The 19,954-nt window shown below is 39.5% G+C and overlaps 1 protein-coding gene across 4 annotated transcripts in view; it reads right to left on the reverse strand.

The window, feature by feature from the left end:
- KIAA0319L (KIAA0319 like) overlaps positions 1-19,954 on the reverse strand; it is a 90,068-nt gene that overhangs the window by 40,517 nt on the left and 29,597 nt on the right. For 3 of the 4 annotated variants that reach the window (XM_069067913.1, XM_069067911.1, XM_069067912.1), the window contains exons 3-6: positions 11,886-12,571; positions 7,572-7,869; positions 4,052-4,153; positions 829-926 (exon numbers count right to left, since the gene is read on the reverse strand). In XM_069067913.1, the coding sequence (XP_068924014.1) occupies positions 829-926; positions 4,052-4,153; positions 7,572-7,869; positions 11,886-12,571 (1,184 nt within the window). The remainder of the gene's footprint in view (positions 1-828; positions 927-4,051; positions 4,154-7,571; positions 7,870-11,885; positions 12,572-19,954) is intronic. The other variant, XM_069067915.1, reaches the window with a different exon arrangement.

The raw sequence follows: 19,954 nt of genomic DNA on the forward strand, positions 1-19,954 counted from the left end.
TTTTCTGTTTTAATGCTAATTCTAATAGTAATTTCCCCTGGGACAATATGACAGGTTTCAATATTCTGGATGTCAATGTTCCCATCAGGGTAATAATAAGGCCCTCTACACTCTCCTAGCTAACTGGACTGGTCAGTGATGTTTAAATGATGCTCTTTTAAAAAATAAAACACTAGAAAAGGCATCTGGAGGGACATTAGAGTGCTGGGCTTAGAGTCAGAAAGACCTGAGTTTAACTCTGGCCTCAGACATTTATTAGCTGTGTGACCCTGAGCAAGTCATGTAACCTCTGTCTGCCTAGATTTCCTTATCTGTAAAATGGGGGTGATAACAATAGCTCCTGCCTCACAGGGTTGTTGTGATGATCAAATGGCATGATATTTGTAGAAGTATTCAGCAGAGTGCCTGTCACACTGCAGGCACTATATAAATGCTTATTCCATTCCTTTTACTTTCTATCCCTAGGAAAGTGCAGAACAATCACCAAATTCCATTACAAAAAGGAAATGCTTTGGATCCTAAGGTCGACTGTCTTGTAAGGTTTAAACTCCTTATACTACTGCTACAAGCTGTTTAGTAACTATATTTATAGCCAATACCATTCTGCCAGAGAATCTTTCTCACCAAAAATGTCATAAACTAACAAATATTGGAAACCTGCCAGTCAGCCCTTTGAAGGATTCATTTCTGAAGGGATGCTCAGGATCTGAGTGCTAGAAGTCTCTCCTGACCCTTCTGCGTATAGAAAAAAAATCCTACCTGGTATTATACACTGTAGGAAGTGAATGGGCAACCCTTACCCACCCCATATATAGGAAGGAAATTCACCTTGGAGAGCTTGAGGACCTGTGAATGCTGTCCTTCCATTTCTCCACTGTAGTTTGTAGGATGAGTAATCAGCTTCCATTCGTAGGAGTAGATTTTGCCTAAAGAAGGGCCAGTTACAGAAATCATGAAAACATACACCTACACCCCCTAGAGTGAGGGCATCCACAATGCCTACCAATAATTCTTATTTTTATACAAAACGGATCTGAATTTCAGACATGGCCTTCCCTTTTATAGGTCTCAGTTCAAAGCTTCTCATGAGCTAGACTGCATGGCATGCAAGTAATGTGCCTGAAGATAAGGGAGGATTCACCTGACCCTGCTCTTCTTACTGCCTCCTACTCTCCAGGTCCCCCACAACTCAAGCCTCCTGCTCCTTCCTTCCAAATAAAAGTTATAAGTATGTGGATGCATGCCCGTGTGTGTGTGTGTGTGTGTGTGTGTGTGCGCGTGCATCTAAAAAGGGTGGCATCCTAAGTGATGCTATGCTAGTGGTGACTGCTGATTCTTACTGACAATATCTGCTCTGGAATCTCCTCCTCCTAACTAGCAGAGATGAACTCACTGGAAACAAAGACCGTTTTCTTAAAAACTTCTTTTGCAACAAAGAACAGCAATGATTTCTAAATAACACGGTTCGGAAATAGCTTTGCATAGAGTGCTAACAATGCTCGTCTCACTGAGGTCATCACACCCTGGTGAGTTAAAAGAGTTGCTCAAATCCTGCTGAGCCAAATAATATCCTGCAGCAAGCAAGGACTGCAGGAGATGGCCCATTTAAAACAGGCCCTATTTAAATTCATTAAAATCAGATAGAGCACATATCACAAAAGTCCTACCTCTCTGATGTCATGGTTTCTAATTCAGAATAAATCAGGGAGAGTGTTTTGTTGTCCCAGTGGGGAAAACGCTTCCCATACTGCTTGGAAGCAAACATGTAGGCAGGTAAGCAGAGCCCCATGCAAAGAGCTCCGGCTCTGGAGTCAGACAACCAAGGCTCAAATCCTAGTTCTGCTACTTTTAAACTGTATTATTATTATTAATATTATTATTAGCAAGCCACTTCTTCTTGGGCCTTGGTTCCCTCATCTGTAAAATGAGAAGATTGGACTGTACCTCTGAAATCCTTTGTAGCTCCAATTTTATGATCCTACACCTCAAGGTAGGTGAGGGAGCTATGGAAGGACTCAGTTTAAGTAACCATTCTAGGTTTAAAGAGGAGAAAATACCACCTATGGCAAAAATATATCGAAAAGGAGAAAAATCTGAGTGAGGAGTCAGCCCCTTCCTTTTTCATGAGTCCAATTGTCACGTGAAGGTTAGTGCTCCCTTGTTTAAATGAGTAAGAATTCAATTCCAAGATGTCCTGTTTCTAAAGGCCTGATCTCATCTCACAAACACAAGGCCTCTGTCCACACAATCCGTTCTGCTTCCTTTGACAAATGCTGTCTGCAGTATGGCTCAGGTTTGTGCACTGTGATAGGATCATAACATCTTAGAGCTGAGAGGGACCCTAGAGGTCAGCTGGTCCAACCCTTTCATGTTAGAAATGAGAAAACTAAAGCCCTAAGAAATGGGCAAGGCAGCCAGCTACCTTGGTCAAGTCATGTCTCCTCCCTGGGGTCTTAATTTTTCTAAGAGTCATGTGCTAAGGGTGAAGAGATAGGAAATGTATGTAAAAAGAGAATTAGGGTTTAATGTGACACAATACAACATCTTTTCTAAGTGTAGTTAAGGGACAATCTCCCTCTGTGTTCCGCTATCTTTCTCCCCCCTCACCTCCCATGGAAAAAAGTATTCATGGATTTGAAAAAGGATAATATCCTTAGAGCAAGGAAATACAGGGGGGGAAACTAAATCTTACACATAGTGCAGAGTCCAAGAACAGTAACCATCAATTAGGAGTCTGTTGGGCAGAATACTGATTTGATCAATTTACTGACTATAGTAAAGAACTGGGGGGAAGGGATGAATGAAACAGTTTGTGCAATTTTGTCAATTTTGGGTACAAGTCTATATTAATTCACACAAATTTAAATGCAAGTTAGAAAAAAAGTATACTAAAGCCAAGGGATTCTCACATAGAGCTGAAGTAAAGTAGCTAAAATCCTACTCTTATCATTGCCTCAAATCTTCAAAAGCCAATGAATTTGTTTCCACCTATAATTCAAAACCACCACCAGGGGGAAGGAAAAAACCTCAACTTCTCGAGGAAGGTAGAATGAATTGATAAGAAACCTTAAGCTGTAAGACAAAAAATACAGATCACAGCGTTTAAATTTTTTAAAACTATTTTCTGTCTAAACATGATATTTAAAGTAGGGCAAAGGAACTATTAGCATTTGTGGGTAACTTAAATGTATATACCTAAAATGGAAATTTAAATTCAGGAAGAAATAAAGCTACCAGGGATATTAAGAAAAATCCTATGACTTCAGCTAAAAGCGTTCTTAAAAATGATATCATTCAAATTTCCCATTTTTTAGATGAGGAAATGGAGAATGAGAGAGAAGTGACCTGCCCTGTGTCACACGGGTAGAAAGCAAAAGAATCAGAATTTGAACTCAAGTCCTCTGACCCCAGAGTCAAAGATACTTCATTCAATAGTTGTGTTCTTGAAAAATTGTGCGTGTATAAATAAAATATTTCAAAATTAAGGAATCTTAGTATCTGAAAAGGCCATGTAGTCTAACATCTTGCCCTCTCCTGGAGAATTCTCTATGGTATCCCTCAGAGGGGACCATTCAGACCGTTTAAGTTCTTGTAGGTATGGAAAGGACCCTTCCTCCCAAAGCAGCTCATTATACATAACTGGGCAGGTCATTCTGTTAGAAATTTTTATGCTACAATGAGCCTAATTTGTCTCCCTATAATTTCCAGTCACAGACCCTTGCTCTGTCCTCTGGAGCTGTATAGGAAAAGCCTCATCCCTCTTCCATCTGATAGTCCTACAGATAGATATTTGGTGGTAAACATTATGTTTCTCTCATACAAGCAAAAACATACCTGGTTCCTTAACTGTTACTCATATAACAAAGAGTACTATTTAAAGAAAGCTTTTGTAACACCAAAAAAACCATCCCTTGAATTACGTCTTATAAGCAAAACTTAAGTTTGCTAATTTTTTAAAAATGGCACAACCATATTAACAGTGGACACCCTGAGAGCTTTAAGAAAGAAAGCTCTTCCATGAAAAACACTGGGCCCCCCTCAGAGTTCTTACCTTTCTCTGGTGCTGGGATGGCAAAAGCATTTAATTGAACTTCATTCTTGGGCAGGGTCATCTCTACGCTGTCTCCTGCAGATACCACCAACTCCTTTATACCTGGGAAGAAAGCAGATACACTAGATTTAACAACAGAGCCAATAGAGACTTCTCTTCATTCTGTGTCCAAAATTCACGGTCTGTAAAAGAGGAGGCTATATGTCAGATGCTCTTCACCACTTCTAGTCTCTTGCTAATACAGCCTGCATCCAGGTTTCACTCTTCACTATGCCAGTGCACCTGCTGTAGGAGTTCCTGCTAACTAAATCCAACAGCTTTTTCCACAGTCCTAGGCCCACTTCTCTGTGTCATCTGACACTTGGCAACTTCCTCCCTGAAATCCTCCTGCCTCTGCTTCTAGGATATCATATAATCCTAGTTTTAGTGGACAACAAGATCAATCTGAGCAAAAGTGTAATATGGCAGCCAAACAAAGTCAATAAAGTTCTATGGAGCATGGCCTCCAGGAATAAGGGGATGATACTGGAGTCTGTACACTGTACTCTACCTTAGAGCACGCACAGCCTGTGGTGTTCTGTTCTGAGCACAACTTAGGAAGGGCACTGACATGCCAGAAAGCATGCAGAGTGGAGCGACCAGAGTCAAGAAGGTCCCAGGGTCCGTGTCATAGGACTAGACAAAAGTATTTGGAATGTTTGGCTGGCAAAGAGAAGGCCCAGAAGGGATGTGATAGCCTGCTTCAAGAATCTGGAAAGATGTCTTATGGAAGGATTAGACTTTTCTGTTTAGCCCCAGAAGCCAGAACTAGCAGCAAAGGATGGAAGTGGCAAAGAGATGTCAGGAAAAACCTCCTTACAATTAGCTATCACCTATAACCTCCTCACAATTAGCATGGGATGATCTGCCAGGGGAGGTAGGGGGTCCTCAATAGAGATTTTCAGACAGGATGGATGACTACTTGTTAGGTGAATTGTAGAAGAGATTCTTTTGGGGGCTAGATTCATTGACCTCTTAGGTTACTTCCAACTCTGAACTTTCGCGATTCCAATTCCACTTCTTTTCCTACTTTTCTGTTCTCCCCCTCCCCCTCCCACACCCAAACATCCTCTTCCATGATCTAATTGTGAGCCTCTTCAAGGCTGAGCCACTGGCTACTGTTATCACTACAATCACTTTCTCATGGATTTCATGCAATTTCATTGCTTCACTGATCACTCCTGTGCCTTTTATTCTAAAATCCAAAACTCTAGCCCTTACCTCTCACTGAAACTCCAGTCATTTCTAGTTGTAGGAACAGTTCTGTATTCCTACATGACATTTCTACTCAGCCAATTCCACCAGGATCTCAAATTAAACTAATCTTTTCCACCAAAATGCCTTTCCTTCCTTTTTCCCATTCTATCTATGGCATGATCCTTTTAGTACTCTGGGCTTGAAACCTCAGTCATCTTTGGATGACAAGATGAAGAAAAGGCAGGAAGCACTCACCAAAGCTTGTCAATGTTGATTTTGTAATATCTGAATCACGGCTTCCTTTCCATTCCTATCAACGTCACCTTATTCCAGGAACTCACCACTTCATGCCTGCATTACTGCAACACCCAACTGCTGTCCTTACTTCTCATCTTTCTCTACTCCAATCTACTCTACAAACCAAGGCCAGGTTAATCTTCCTAAAGAACTGCTATCATTCCCTGGCCCAAGAACCTATAATGCTTCAAACTAACTGAAATTAACAGTCCCAATCTAAACTTTTAATCTTGGTATTTATTTAAAAGTCTTTATAACCCAACCCCTCCCTACTGAGCCTCTTCCTTTATCTTAACAAGAACCTTTCACTTCATCCAGATCAGTTTCCTAGTCACTAGGGCCTAGTGTCCCTTTTATATGCCAAGCTCATCTAATTGTCAGTGTCCCTCCTCTTCCCCTCTGCTAATCAAACCTTCACCTATCCTCCAATTCTAACCTTATAAAGATTAAGCCTTAATCACTACTCCAGTCTACACTGATCTCTTCCTTTCCTTTGAGCTCCTATAGGAATAGGCCATAGGTCTATATGGCCTTATATTCCTCTAGCTTTCTTATCTCCCCAATATCATAAGCAGCCTGAAGTCTTCCTCCCACCCCTCCCTCAAATAATGCTTCTTTACTTGGCTGAGACAAAACACCAAGCAAGCTCTGAGGAATGGTGACATTTTGCTTTCGTGGCAAATACAAAGTGTCCACATTATACTCACCTCCTATTTGGAACATTACGATTTGGGGAAAATGAAACCATCTACTATGCTGCACATGTGTTAAGTCTCCTGAGTGCCAGGAGAGGGAAGAAAGGTCACTGAAGCAGTTTCTGAAAGAAGTCACCTATCTTCACCTGACACTCACAGGACAAAAAACCCCCCAACTTTATTTAGCATCATGCAACCTTAGTCCTCCACGATTACACCAAGAATTTCAGGTATTCTGCCTGAACACAAGCATCATTTCAGTGCTAATAGATTCTGGAAAAACCCTGACAACAACTTCAGGTTACATCACTACCAAATGAGAAAGACGGGGGGAAGGGCGAGAAAGAGAGGGAGAGGGAAGAAGAGAAGGAGGGAGAGAATGGGAGAGGGAAGGAGAGAGAGAAGAAAGAAGGAGATAAAGAAGAGGAAAGGAGACAGAATGAGAGAGAGGAAAAAGGAAGGAAAGAGAGAGGAAGAGGGAAAGAGAGAGGAAAAGGGAAGGGGAGAGAGAGAGGAAGAAGGAAGGAGATAAAGGAGGAAGGAGAGGAAGGGAGAAGGAAGGAGAGAGAGGGAAGAAGAAAGGGAAGGAGGGTGAGAGAGGAAAAGGGAAGGAGAGACAGAAAAAGAGGGAGAGGGGAGGGGGAAGGGAGAAAGGAAGAGACACACACATATACACACACTTCCATTTCATTGGCTCTGCTTTTCTCCCCTTCACGCTTATCCAGGGAAAAGATCAGCTTGGTTTTCTCTATTAACCATTTCCTCTTAACACTTAAGACCAGCACCCCTGAAGAACAGACTCAATGTTGTTAAGGCAACGATCTATGTATAAATCCCTCTTCCTGACGGTTGCTTTAAAAATAAAGATGCTGTCAAAACCATAGAGACAAACATCTGACCTACTACCAGCCTTTTAGATGGCAAGTGGGTGCATGTATCCAACACTCTCTTCCCACCAGGCTCCGTCTGCTTGGTTCCTCTGAACATTATTGAGTTTTACAAGAACCTGGTGCTCTTAAGTAGCAGGATAATATGCACAGTGGAATCTGGCTCACAGCGAGTGAATCTCATAAATTTCCACGTGCTGTAAGCTTGCTGAGCAAAAGGAGCAGGAGGCACAGGTTATATTTGCTGGAGAGATGCTGACAGGGCTGATGTTTCTCCAGTCTGCAGTATTCAGAAATCAAGCCTTATTCTCTCCTCCTTTTTTAAGCCTCTAAAAGGGACAATGCTTATATTTCTTGATCCCATCTTTAAGGATGGGGGCAAAAAAGCCCTTTGGCTTGTCTCACCTGGGGTTGGTGCCACAGTGCTTGGGAAAGAAGTAGGGCTGGTCTGGTGAGTAGGGATGTTATCATGGTGGGATGGAATCAGCGGCAAAGAGGTAGTGATGTAATTATTCCCAAAGCTTCTTCCTGGCAAAGAACTGGGAGTAGGAATCAACTTCTCTGAGATGTCAGGCTGGACAGATGTATTGGTCAGCAAACTGAGATTCTCTGTTTTCCCCGTAGCTGACAGGCCCAGGGTTAAGGGATTAGAAGAGGTAACCAGATCAGGGGATTCCAGCAGCCTGGAAAATTCCTTGTGGACCTAAAGAAACACAAAGATTTATCATATAAATAAGTAAAAGCTATGCAGTTTTTGATTCTTAAAGCAACAGTTCAGATTTTGCTACCATAGTACTATGAAAGCTCATTTGTAAGAACCATGCTCTACACATCAGGGACACATTTTTTAATTCTAGAGCTAAAAAGGAGGCTCTTCTTTTTGTTGTCTGGGGGCAATAGGAGAACTATGAGGTAGGACAGGGAAGCCTGGGGAATTGGGGGAAAGGTGTTTCCTTAAGCAGGATTTTCCTGGAATTACAGAGAATATCCATAAAACCAAACCCATACAGAACAAAAAAGTTCAGATGTTACCATGGGTGAACAAGTAAGTCTTCTTGATATTAATTCTATTCAGAACAGTCTGATAGAGGGAAAGTGGGGTTTGGGCTGCATTCTCAACACTGCCCCCCCCACGCTGAGAAGCAAAGCCAGCTCTAGCAATATACTGCCATAATCCAAGATGACAAAAATAATTTCCTTCTTTTCATTGCAAAAATTCCTCCACTACTACCTATTTCCATTTCTAGTGGGAGCCTGCAGGATACACACAGGATGTTTCAACTAGTTTTATCTATGCTGTCCATGTGGGGGACATATTTGGTAAAACACATGCTACTCTGGAAACATCTGTTTTATATTAAAAATGATTCACAAAAAAAATTCAACATCCAATTCACTTTGATTTAAGATCCAATTGTATTAAAATAAAACAAAAACCTACCACTTTCTAATCAAAATCAAAACAGCAGAAAAGACAACAATGTCTTCCTACACCCTACCTCTTGCCTAAGGCATGTTACTGATGCGGGGCCCAGGCAGTGGCAAAGGCAGCAGGGTTTGGACAAAAACCTGAGATGACCCAGTTCTCCATGAGAATCAGTTAACTGAGAAACACAGCAGGGCACAGCTTAATGTCGGTGGATGATGTGCTCTCTCTCCTGAATGTCTCCCTAGAGAGATGTACTTGATGGAAGAGTAGGGAAGTCATAACATGGCTTTCACGCTTGCTCTTATTAATTAATGGGTAGTCAGTGTCAAGGTTTTTTTTGTAGATATCACTCCATCTTCCTCCTCTACCAAATATGAAGATGCCAAGTTTTAAACAGGTCCAAGTTAAAACAAACCAGTATGAGCCTATCCTGCTATTCCATGCCTATATTACATAGAACCTAAAAGATAAATATTCTGACTCACTAAGAATGCCAACCAGGTAAACAGATTAAAGAACAAACTTCTTAGGAGATTAGCAGAGAATGAGAGTAGCTATAGGAAATGTAGAGAAGAGGAGCTGGGTTTCAGGAAGGATAATACTTTCAAAGAGAAATACTGCTCTGTAGAGATTTGTCTTTTTTTTTTTTTAAAGGAGCTGATGGGGTGGCTAGGTGGCACAGTGAATAGAGCACCGGCCCTGGAGTCAGGAGGACCTGAGTTCAAATCCGACCTCAGACACTCAACACAAAACTAGCAGCGTGACCATGGGCAAGTCACTTAACCCCAATTGCCCTACCTTCCCCTCTCCAAAAATAAAAAAGAGGCTGAGGAAACAACTGGATTGTCAAGATTTTCTGGGGATACAATGAGTGCTCCTATATGATTAAGGTTCATGAGTATGGAGAAGGAGTGCTCCACAACCTACTAAGAAAGATGAAGGACTGAGCAAAACTGACCTAAAGAAATTAAAAATTTATATGAAAAGAATAGAAAAAAAAAGAATGAACAAGATAAACCAATTTTTTTTTTGCTTGAAATCTTTAGGAGCCTGGAATTCTTCCCATTCAACATAAGACTCAAGGATTAATAAGAAGACTTTTCAGATATAAAATGATAGCATATTTTTAAAGGTTGGGTCCCTGAACACAATCTATGCTTGGTAATAAACATGAGTCTGGTAGAGGATCATGCAAACTATAACTTTCTCAGCTCCCAAATCAGGAAAAAGCTCTGTGTGTGTGTGTGTGTGTGCATGTGTGTTGTGTGTGTGTCTGTGCATGAGCATGTCCTAGTTTTTCTGGGGAGTCAGGGGCTGAGAATTCATTCTTTAATGGAAAGGATAGCAGAAAGATGTTTGATTGCCCTAGTTCAATTATCTTTTCATTTATTTGTCTCACAAACAGCCACTGGCTTCATAGAGAATGGAAGTGATATACCCATAAAATGAAGAGGTAACAACGATAATGGTAGATGAGACAAAGCACCAGATTTCTTGAAAGCCAAACTTTATGTGAGGAAGATTTTTACTTCAGATCTTCATTTCCTGAGCTCAAGGACAGCAATTCCTTCTCCTTGCACAAAAGATCATTCTGATTATTTTTGCAGAAATTGCCAAGGGCTAAGTTACTTGTACAAGATACCAGTTCCTAATCTGCACTACTTTATTGTCCATCTGCCAAAATTCTGGAAGAGGAAGAGAGGGAAGACTCATCGCTTAGGGAAGGGACATGGCTTTAAAAGAACAGCCAAAGCTTCCCCCTCTGCAAATGGAGAAGACAAAAATACAAGGGATCTATAGACATTCCTTCCCACTTCTAGAAATACAGAATAACCACATCTGTTTTTTGGTATAAAAGAGATAACAAACTCAACTGTTTTGGGGGATATATATATATATATATATATATATATATATATTTTGTTAAAACAAAAGTTATAATTTTTAAAGAGATAATGTGTTTTTCCAAAGGAATAAAAAACAAATTCTGACTATGTAGCACCTTTACTATTTGGCAGATATTGCACAGATATATAATGGTGATTTGTGTTAACTTATTTTCTGCACCAGCTACAGAGAGAACAGCAGAAGCTGGCTTCACTTGCTAGCTGGCTATCACTAATTAGCACTGCATAAATTTATTTTCCTTTCCTTTTCATATTAAGTGTGGGTTTGACCTCGAATACCCTCTCCCAAAAGAAAAGTTATTCTTGAGATGACATTCTCAAGAGTTAGCCATTCTGCAAGCAACCTGTGACCTGATATATTAAACCTAATGCTTCATCTGCAAACTTGCAATAATAGCTCTAAGCATTTTCTTAATATTTGCTCTGGGGGTAAGAGATTTGCTCTTTTCCTAGGCTCTACAAAATGCTAAATGAAAGCTGACGAGAGAAAGAAGAGGAATAAACCAAGACAAAGCACAGCAAAAACAAGACAAAGTAACCAAGGGTGAAGGAGTCACTCCTTTAAAACATAACTGGGAAGAGCAAATATTGAGAAGCAGATTAATCTCCACTGGTAGCATTTTCCTTTGCATACAGCCCTCAGTGAGTATTCACGGCAGAGACCGTTTGGCTAGGGTTCACATCCTGTTCCCCAGCCCTGCAAATCATGTCTCAATCTGCAGTACAGGCGTGGCTTATTCAGATTGGAATAGAAGTTACCTCATCGGGAATGTAAATACATAAGAGATGGGGAGGAGGGGGTTGCTTAGGGAGAGAAAGAAATCGACTGCAGCAACAGCAAGTGTTTTCAATCTGGCAGAAAACATTGCAGAAGCAGAGATGGAGACTAACACCCACATCCTAGCACCTACCTGTGGTCAAAAAACAACTAAGGCTGAATAATTACCTGGGGCTGGGGACAGGGCAGAGGTTTGTTTTTTCACTTTTCCACACACAAAATAGCTTTGGGATGATAGGAACTCTGTCTTTCCTCTTAGAAATGGGTCTTAGAACTCAAAATGAAATAAGAGATTAGTCTCCTGGAAGGGGAAAGACAAGAGGGAGGAATACAATGGGGAATATAGATGATATGAAAACAAAAATCAACCAAAATTTATTTTATAAAAAGTGAACTTCTCCTAGGTTAAATAACCCTTCTGGGAAGCATTAGTCATGAGAAATTGGCTAGCTTTAGACACTATGCAACTCCTTGGCATAAGACTTCTGTTCTCTACTACCAGTTACACATATGCATAAATGCATGTCAGGCATCAGACCAGATTTCATGGATATTCCCTGCTTCTTCATCAAAAGGTATTAATCCTTCTCTCTTCTTGTCCTTACCTCTACAGAGTTATTGATGTTAGAACTGCTCAGATCCCTGGAGCTATTTATTTCAGAATGAAACCTTGGTTTTCTCCAGTCCATACTGTCTGGTGAAGAGGTGTTTTCTTGGACTGGAAGTGTGTGTGATCCAGCCTCAAGGTCCTCTGGAATTTTCTGATCCTTCTGTTTGGTTTGACTTGACCCGCCCTCACTAGTGAATTCTGGTACTGTTTCTGTAGGAGACCCATCGCCAAAATCATCAGAAAGGTATCTTTGCTGAGGTTTCCTTTTGGAACTTAGTTGACCGCCAGGGGATGATGATTTCTCTAAGGGCAGCTCATAATTAGATGACCTCCGGGTCCTCTGTAGTGCCCTGCTCCACCCTAGCCCTAGAAGGTTCACTATATCTCTTTCAGGTGGGAAATCCAAATCTTCCGCAGTTTGTACTTTATGTAAAAACACCAACACTGAGTGAGAAGTATCTGTCCTGGAGACCTGGCAGCTTTGGGGATCACTGCAGTTCACCTTCATGCATAGATTTTCCAACCACCAAAAGACATAGCAGTTGTGATCCTGGCAGCAGGAAGCCCAACAGGATTGTAGAGAATGAGCTCCCTCTAGAAGCTGGAGGTGATTTTCTCCCCAAGACCTCAGGCTGACCCCAAGTTGAGTGTTCCCCAGATGGCACCTACTCCCACTGGCATCTGAGAACAAAGAACAAACACATTTTGAAATGATATAAAAACAGAAACTACTGCTTAGCAGAGAGCTGTGAACATCAACAACCTTTAAGTCTTCTTTGAAGACTAGTGTTTTAAGAGAGTAAACGAGCTGTCTAGTGAATAAAGTAGAAAAATGGGAAAGGGAATATTTTAGCTCTGAAGAAATTATGTGAAGAAGTCTTTCTAGCCATTCACTGAGGGCTCACCTCTTCTTCACTAGGCCCCTCTACATATTTTTGGTGAAACATGAAAATCTTAACCAACATAAGGGCATGATAAGGACCTATACTGGACCAGTAGCCATATAAGCTGCTAACAGATCAGTGAGCTAAGCAAACCTAAATATATCCTTGTGATAGTGGCAGAATAAAACATTATTTTAAGTGGCAGCTCTGGTTCTTTGTCCCCTCAATTTTCCACAGTTTTTCTAACCTGTCATTTGAAAATGTTGTATTGATCATATTCCTTGACATCTTGGTGGGTGAGGGAGGAACTAGAGGGAGGGAGAGAATTTGGAACTCAAAATTTTAAAAGAATGAGTGCTTAAAAAAATTAGTAAAAGAAAATATTGTTTTGTTTTGCAAAATCATTGTGGTGGCAATCTGTTCAAAGAATCCAACCACATCTCTGACCCATGTCAGGAGACGGATTTTACCAGAGATTTTACCTGATCAGAGACTATGGTATGGAAGTTAGGTGCTGGAAAGGCAATGTGGCACAATGGATAGGAAGCTACCTTCAAATACCAGCACTAAGACCCTACCTAAGCAAGCCACTAAAGCTATTGTGCCCCTAGGCAGCTTTCTTTCTTTTTTTTTTTTTTTATTAAGAAAGCAATCGGGGTTAAGTAACTTGCTCAAGGTTACACGGCCAGTTATTTCTGGGTGTGGTACTGAGTATCTGAGCCCGGATTTGATCCAGGTCATCCCGACACTGGAGCAGGTGCTCTTACTACACTGAGCCACCTGGCCAGCCCCCTAGGCAGCTTTCTTTCTTTTTTTTAATTCAATTTTTAATTTATTAATTTGTTTGTTTCCTTTTAGTTTACAGGATTCAATTCCACAATTCCTTGAATTTCACATTTTGTCCCCCTCCTTCCCCCCCATGGTGTCTTATAATCAAGTACAGAATCTGTAAATACTTTCACATTACACAATGGTCAGGTTATAAGAATGGATTGTACCAGCTGGAATGAAAAATGGTAAAGAGGACATAAAATCAAATAAGAGAATGAAAAAGATCAGGTATTTTGCTTCCACCTGGATATAAATTTAGTTCTTTCTAGTTCTTTCTCTGGATGCACGTTTTTCTCTCCATCATGCGTCTTTTGGGATTGACTTATATCCCTGCATTGTTGAGAAGAGTGCAGTCTATCAAAGTTGGTCATCACACATACGTTGTGTCTGTAATTGTGTACAAATTCCTCCTGGTCCTACTCTTCTCACTCAGTATCAGTTCTTTTAAGCCTCTCCAGGTAAATATGAAGACCACCTGCTCCCCGTTTCTTATAGCGCAATAATATTCCATAACATGCATATACCACAACTTGTTCAGCCATTCCCCAATTGATGGACACCCCCTTAATTTCCAATTCTTTGCCACAACAAAAAGAGCTGCTATAAACATTTTTGTACATATGGGTCTTTCTCCCATTTCTATGATCTCTTTGGGATATAACCCTAGGAGTGGTATTGCTGGATCAAAGGGTATGAAAGTATTTATAGCCCTTTGGGCATAGTTCCAGATTGCTTTCCAGAAAGGCTGGATCAGTTCACAACTCCACCAACAATGCATTAGTGTTCCAGTTTGCCCACATCCTTTCCAGCATTTGTCATTTTCCTGTTTTGTCATCTTAGCCAATCTAACTGGTGAGATGTGGTACCTCAGAGTTGTTTTGATTTGCATTTCTCTAATCAATAGTGAATTAGAGCATTTCTTCATGTGCTTATAGATAGCTTTAATTTTTTTCTCTGAAAACTGCCTGTTCATATCCTTTGACCATTTATCAATTGGGGAATGACTTGTATTCTTATAAATTTGACTCAGTTCTCTGTATATTTTAGAGATGAGTCCTTTGTCAGAGACATAGGTTGTAAAGATTCTTTCCCAATTTCCCACCTCCCTCCTAATCTTGGTTACATCCTAGGCAGCTTTCTTAAGACAATAAAGTATTCCATAGGAGGAAGTCTCTCCCTAGAAGCTTCCTACAAAGAGGAAGTCACAAAGTCCATTCAAAATAAACCAAATCAAACCACCCTAACCTTTTACAATTAACCCACATGTTATGGTCCCCAACCCTAGTCTAAGACTCCTGAACTGTCAAGCACCTCATTCTCTGAAGATCTGCCTGATTCTTTCTGCTTTTGGGAATAAACATTCAATTCACATTTCTTGGTGAAGACAAACTACCAGCTGAGACCATCTTTACTGAGGATATCGAGTCGGACTCCACAAACACCAAGAGTTTGCTGCACTTCATTTCCCAATTTCTAATGATAAATTATTTTTTAAAAAAAATTTAATTCTGAACTTAAGCACCAAAAAAAGAGCATTTCCATATGCATCAAAGAACACAGAGGATTCTCTATGAAACTTTGACTCTCCATTTCATACCACTTGCTTTTAAAAGTATATAACAATTTTAATTTTAGGGTTATATAACAAATTTCTATATAATAATATATAATAACTATATGATAAATTCCACCTTACTTTCAAAATTATCCTGCTTGTGCTTCCTTCTGAACTTCCTTTTATTTTCTTTCATGGATTTTTAAATGTTACAATAGCCCTATTTTCTCTTTTTGGCCATTACTACTACTAAATCTCACTCCCAATTAAAAACTGAGAGAAAAAAACAAAACCAACCCAACAACTTGGTAATAAGTAGTCAAACAAAACTAATCCACTCAGTGCTCATGCTCAAATATGTATGTCTTTGCATCCTGTATTTATCACCTCTCTTAGGAGGTGAGTAACAATGCTTCATCACAGCTCCTCTGGAGATATAGCATTGCAGAGTTCTCAAGCCTTTCAAAGGTATTTTCTTTATAAGGTTGCTGTTCTCATATAAATTCTTCCCACTTTGCTCTGCAGTTGTTCATACTACCTAGGATTCTCTGAAACAGACTCTATATCAATTCCTTGTAACATTCTATCACATCTATATACCACAATTCGTTCAGCCATTTTCCAATTGTCTATGAGGCACGCTAAAGCACCTAGATTCTATTTCTTTGCTTTTCTTTCCCTCCTAGCCCCCTTTAGGATCAGGAGGTTTGTTTTGCTTGCAAACATTTCCTTCCCGGAATTATCCTTCCTTGTAAACCCTATCCTTGCCCTATTGAGCTGGATATAGCTCTACACCAAATTGTTTATTTATGTGTTTATGTTTGTGCATTTTCAACCCTCTTTTGTTTTTTTCGGGTAGGAGTGAGGTTCATTTTTACCACTCCACTTTTTCCTCTGTTTGTATATTCTTCTTCCTATATACCCCAATAATGAGGAATAGCAAGTTATACCCCCTTCCTCTTTCCTAAACTAGTGTACTACTCACCTCCTCCCTTTTCCCCTATTAAAGCCCTCAGAGCAGAACCAGTCTACCTCCAGGACCTCTGTTTTTCTTTTTTAAGTTCCTCAATACCCTCTGAGGACATTAAAGTCCTGAAGGTACAGTGGTTTCTTCTTCTATTACAGGAGTTGTTAATCCTTTTTTATTTCATGGATCTCTTTAACAGTATGGTGAAACTTATGGACCCCTACTCAGAATAATGTCTTTGAATGCAAAATAAAACATATGAGATTATAAAGGAAATCAACTGTAATGAAATGCAGTTATTAAAATTAAAAAAAAAATTCACAGACCCCAGGCTAATAACTCTTGTTCTTATTAAGATGTTAGCACTATATCATTATACAACTCCTTCCAATTTTTCAGATAAATTCGCCTTTCTAGGTTTCTTTGGATTCTTATGTTTGTATTTCAAAGCTCCTATTCAGCTCTGGTTTTTTCATCAAAAATGTTTGAAAGTCCTCTATTCCATTAAAGGCCTACTTTTGCCCCTGCAATCTTTGCAAGGAAAGTTATTTTTGATTGTAAGCCTATTTCTTTTGCTTTTTTGGAATGTCATATTTTAAGATCTTCTCTTATTTATAATAGAAGGTACAGGTTGTATGAGATTTTGACTATGGTTTCTTGGTACCTGAAGTGCTTCTTAATACACATTTGACGTATTTTTTCAACACTAACATCAAAGCTTTGGATTTTGGCTGGGGCTTTTCTTTTTGGGATTCCTTTCAGGCAATGTTCAGTGACCTCTTTATAGCTTTACATTGCCCTCTGCTTCTAAAAGATCTGAGTAGTTTTGATTTATGATTTATTGAAATAAAGTGTCTGAGCTTAAAAAAAAATCATGGTTTTCAGAGAGTCTAATGATTTTTAAATCATTTAAATCCTTGACTTGTTTTCCAAGTCATTTAAAAAAAATCAGATATCTTACATTTTTCTTATATATTTTTAAATTTTTATTTTTATTTTCAGTTCCAAGTTCTCTTCCTGCCTCCATCCCTTTCTCCCTGCAATGGGAAAGCAAGAAATACAATACCCATTATACATATGAAGTCAGGCAAAACATGTTCTCCCCTCCCCCTGAAAAAAAAATCAAGGATCAAAAGGGGAAAGAAATATGCTTTAATCTGCTCTTTGAGACCCTTACTCTTCTATCTAGAGTGCAACATTTCATATCATGAGTCCTTTGGAGTTGTGGTGGATCATTGTATTGACCAGAGTTTCTAAGTCTTTCACAACTGATTATCTTTACAAAATTGCTATTACTATGTATGTCGTTCTTCTGGTTCTGCTCACTTTGCTTTGCATCAGTTCATGTAAGTCCTCCCAAATTTTTCTGAAACTATCCCTTTATCATCTCTTACAGCACAACAGTACTCCATCACATTCATATACCATAACTTGTTCTGTCACTCCCCAGTTGAAGTGCAACTCCTCAGTTTCCAACTCTTTGCCACCACAAAAACAGACCTAGAAGTATTGCTGAATCAAAGTATATGCACAGGTTTAGAGCACAGTTCCAAACTTCTCCAAAATGGCTAGACTAGTTCACAACTCCACTAATGGTATATTAGTGAGTCTATTTTTCCCACATTCCCTCTAGCATTTATCATTTTCCTTTTCTGTCATCTAAGCTAGTCTGATGGGTATTAGGTACTACCTCAGAGTTGTTTTAATTTGCATTTCTCTAATTATTAGTGATTTAGAACATTTTTTCATGACTATTGAGAACTTTGATTTCTTTCTCTGAAGAATGCTTGTTCATATCTTTTGACCACTTATCAATTGGGGAATGAATATTTTTATAAATTTGGCTCAGTTCTCTATATATTTGAGAAATAAGACTTTTATCGGAGAAACTGCCACAAAATGCCTCCCCCTTCATTTCTTGCTTTTCTTCTAATTTTGGCTGCAATGGTTTTGTTTATACAAAACCTTTTTAATTTTATATAATCAAATTTTACCTCCTGTGAATCTATCTCTTGTTTGGCTATGAACTCTTAACCTATCCACAGATCTGACAGGTAATTTCTTCCATATATTCCTAATTTATGATACCACCCTTTATATTTAAATCATATACTTAAATTTTTCCAATCTTCTGATTTTGTTCTACTATTTCTTGATGTTTCATTAAGTCATTGAATACGGATCCTATTTCTTGGGTAAAGGTTACCACTATTTCTTGTAAGTTATTTATCTTCTTTCTAATTCCTTCTTCCAGAGTTTTTATTTGATTTTTCACCTCTTCATTTTTCCTATGTATTTACGTAGTGCCTGTGAAAAATCTTCTTTTTCCTTTGAGTAGCTGCTTGTTTTTATGGAGTTACTATCTCTTTTTTGGGAATCTGTAGATTTGCAGTAATTTTTGATATTGGTTGGTATATTCTTAGATTTACTCATCTCTCCAGCTTTAGTTCCTAAATTGGGGCTTTGTGCCAGGGCCAGGCTCCAGTATCTTCTGAGCTTTTGGGTAGGATAATTGGCCATGCTTGATCTTGCCCTGGTTTCCTTGGGTTCTTGAATTAGACTCCACATCCCAGAGTTGGCTCCTTTCAGGTTCAGAGTGTGGGATCTTTAGCATCCTTTCTGGCATTTCAGGACTGTGTGTTAGGGAGTTCAGAGCCCTTGGACCTAGGCTGTCTTGGTTAGCTGCCATTGCTTTCCTGCATTTCCCACCCTGGACCTTTCTTTATTTTGGCTGCCAGAGCCTTTTAGGATATAGGTGTCTCTGGCTCTCTGTTGCTCCCCTTGCTGGCTGTTGGCTCTGCTTATGAGTTCCCTTTTCTAAAGCCCTTAGACATCTAAATTTTTATAATGTTCTGAGGCAGAAAAAGTTACTATAGTTTTTCATTGGATTCCTTGATTATTTTTCAGTATTAGGGTAAACTTTTGGGTTTTGCTGGAATAAATATGTGGCTGCATAGACTGCCTCCATTCTAGCACTAATCGTGGCCAGAAGTTTCTATAAGAAAATTCTGAGATAAAGGAGTTGGAGGATTAAGGTAGGATTTTCCTTTAGTTTTACAGCTGTAAATAAAATTTTATTTTATTTAAAAATGTATAAGCAGGGTGGCTAGGTGGCGCAGTGAAGAGAGCACCAGCCCTAGAGTCAGGAGGACCCGAGTTCAAATCCAGCACCAGACACTTAACACTCACCAGCATGTGACCTTGGGCAAGTCACTTAATTAACCCCAACTGCCCTCCAAAAAGCCAAAAAAAAAATGTATAAGCAAATCTTGGTGCTGTACAAATGCAGGCAACTGGGCTGGACCCCTATCTTAATGAATGAATATTCCCACTGGCCTGTTACTACTCCACAAATTTTAATACCCCGGGTACAACAGTGTGGATGGAATTAAGCAGTACTTGTTAGATGGGAATGCAATATGCCTTTATGCTGCCATTTCTTCTTCAGTTACCTTAAATATCCCAAACACAAAAAGTTTTCTGGTTATGATGCCGAACAGAGGTTATCCAGAGGCCTTATATCCTGAAATGGTCTGGCACCCCAAGTCTGTGGAAGTATATACAGCCACTGAAAGTTGCTGCCAGAGCTATAAAAGAGAGAGTTTGGTGATATGGCCCAAGATTAGAGAAATAAAAACAAAATGGGAACACTATATCACTACTAACAAAATGCCACTTAAAGACATCAAGTTGGGTAGCATCCTTTGTCAATTCTAAAATAAAATTATTTTATAGAATACTATCATCAAAAGGGTCTTTAATGATAATCAAGCTCAACCTTCCATCCTATGCAGGAATTCCCTCTACCCTTCCAAGTGGTCACCCAG

Source organism: Petaurus breviceps, unplaced genomic scaffold (assembly GCF_028583685.1).
Source record: "Petaurus breviceps papuanus isolate PSGF00001 unplaced genomic scaffold, PetGlider_PUasm1.0 90760, whole genome shotgun sequence".
NCBI classification, from domain to species: domain Eukaryota; kingdom Metazoa; phylum Chordata; class Mammalia; order Diprotodontia; family Petauridae; genus Petaurus; species Petaurus breviceps.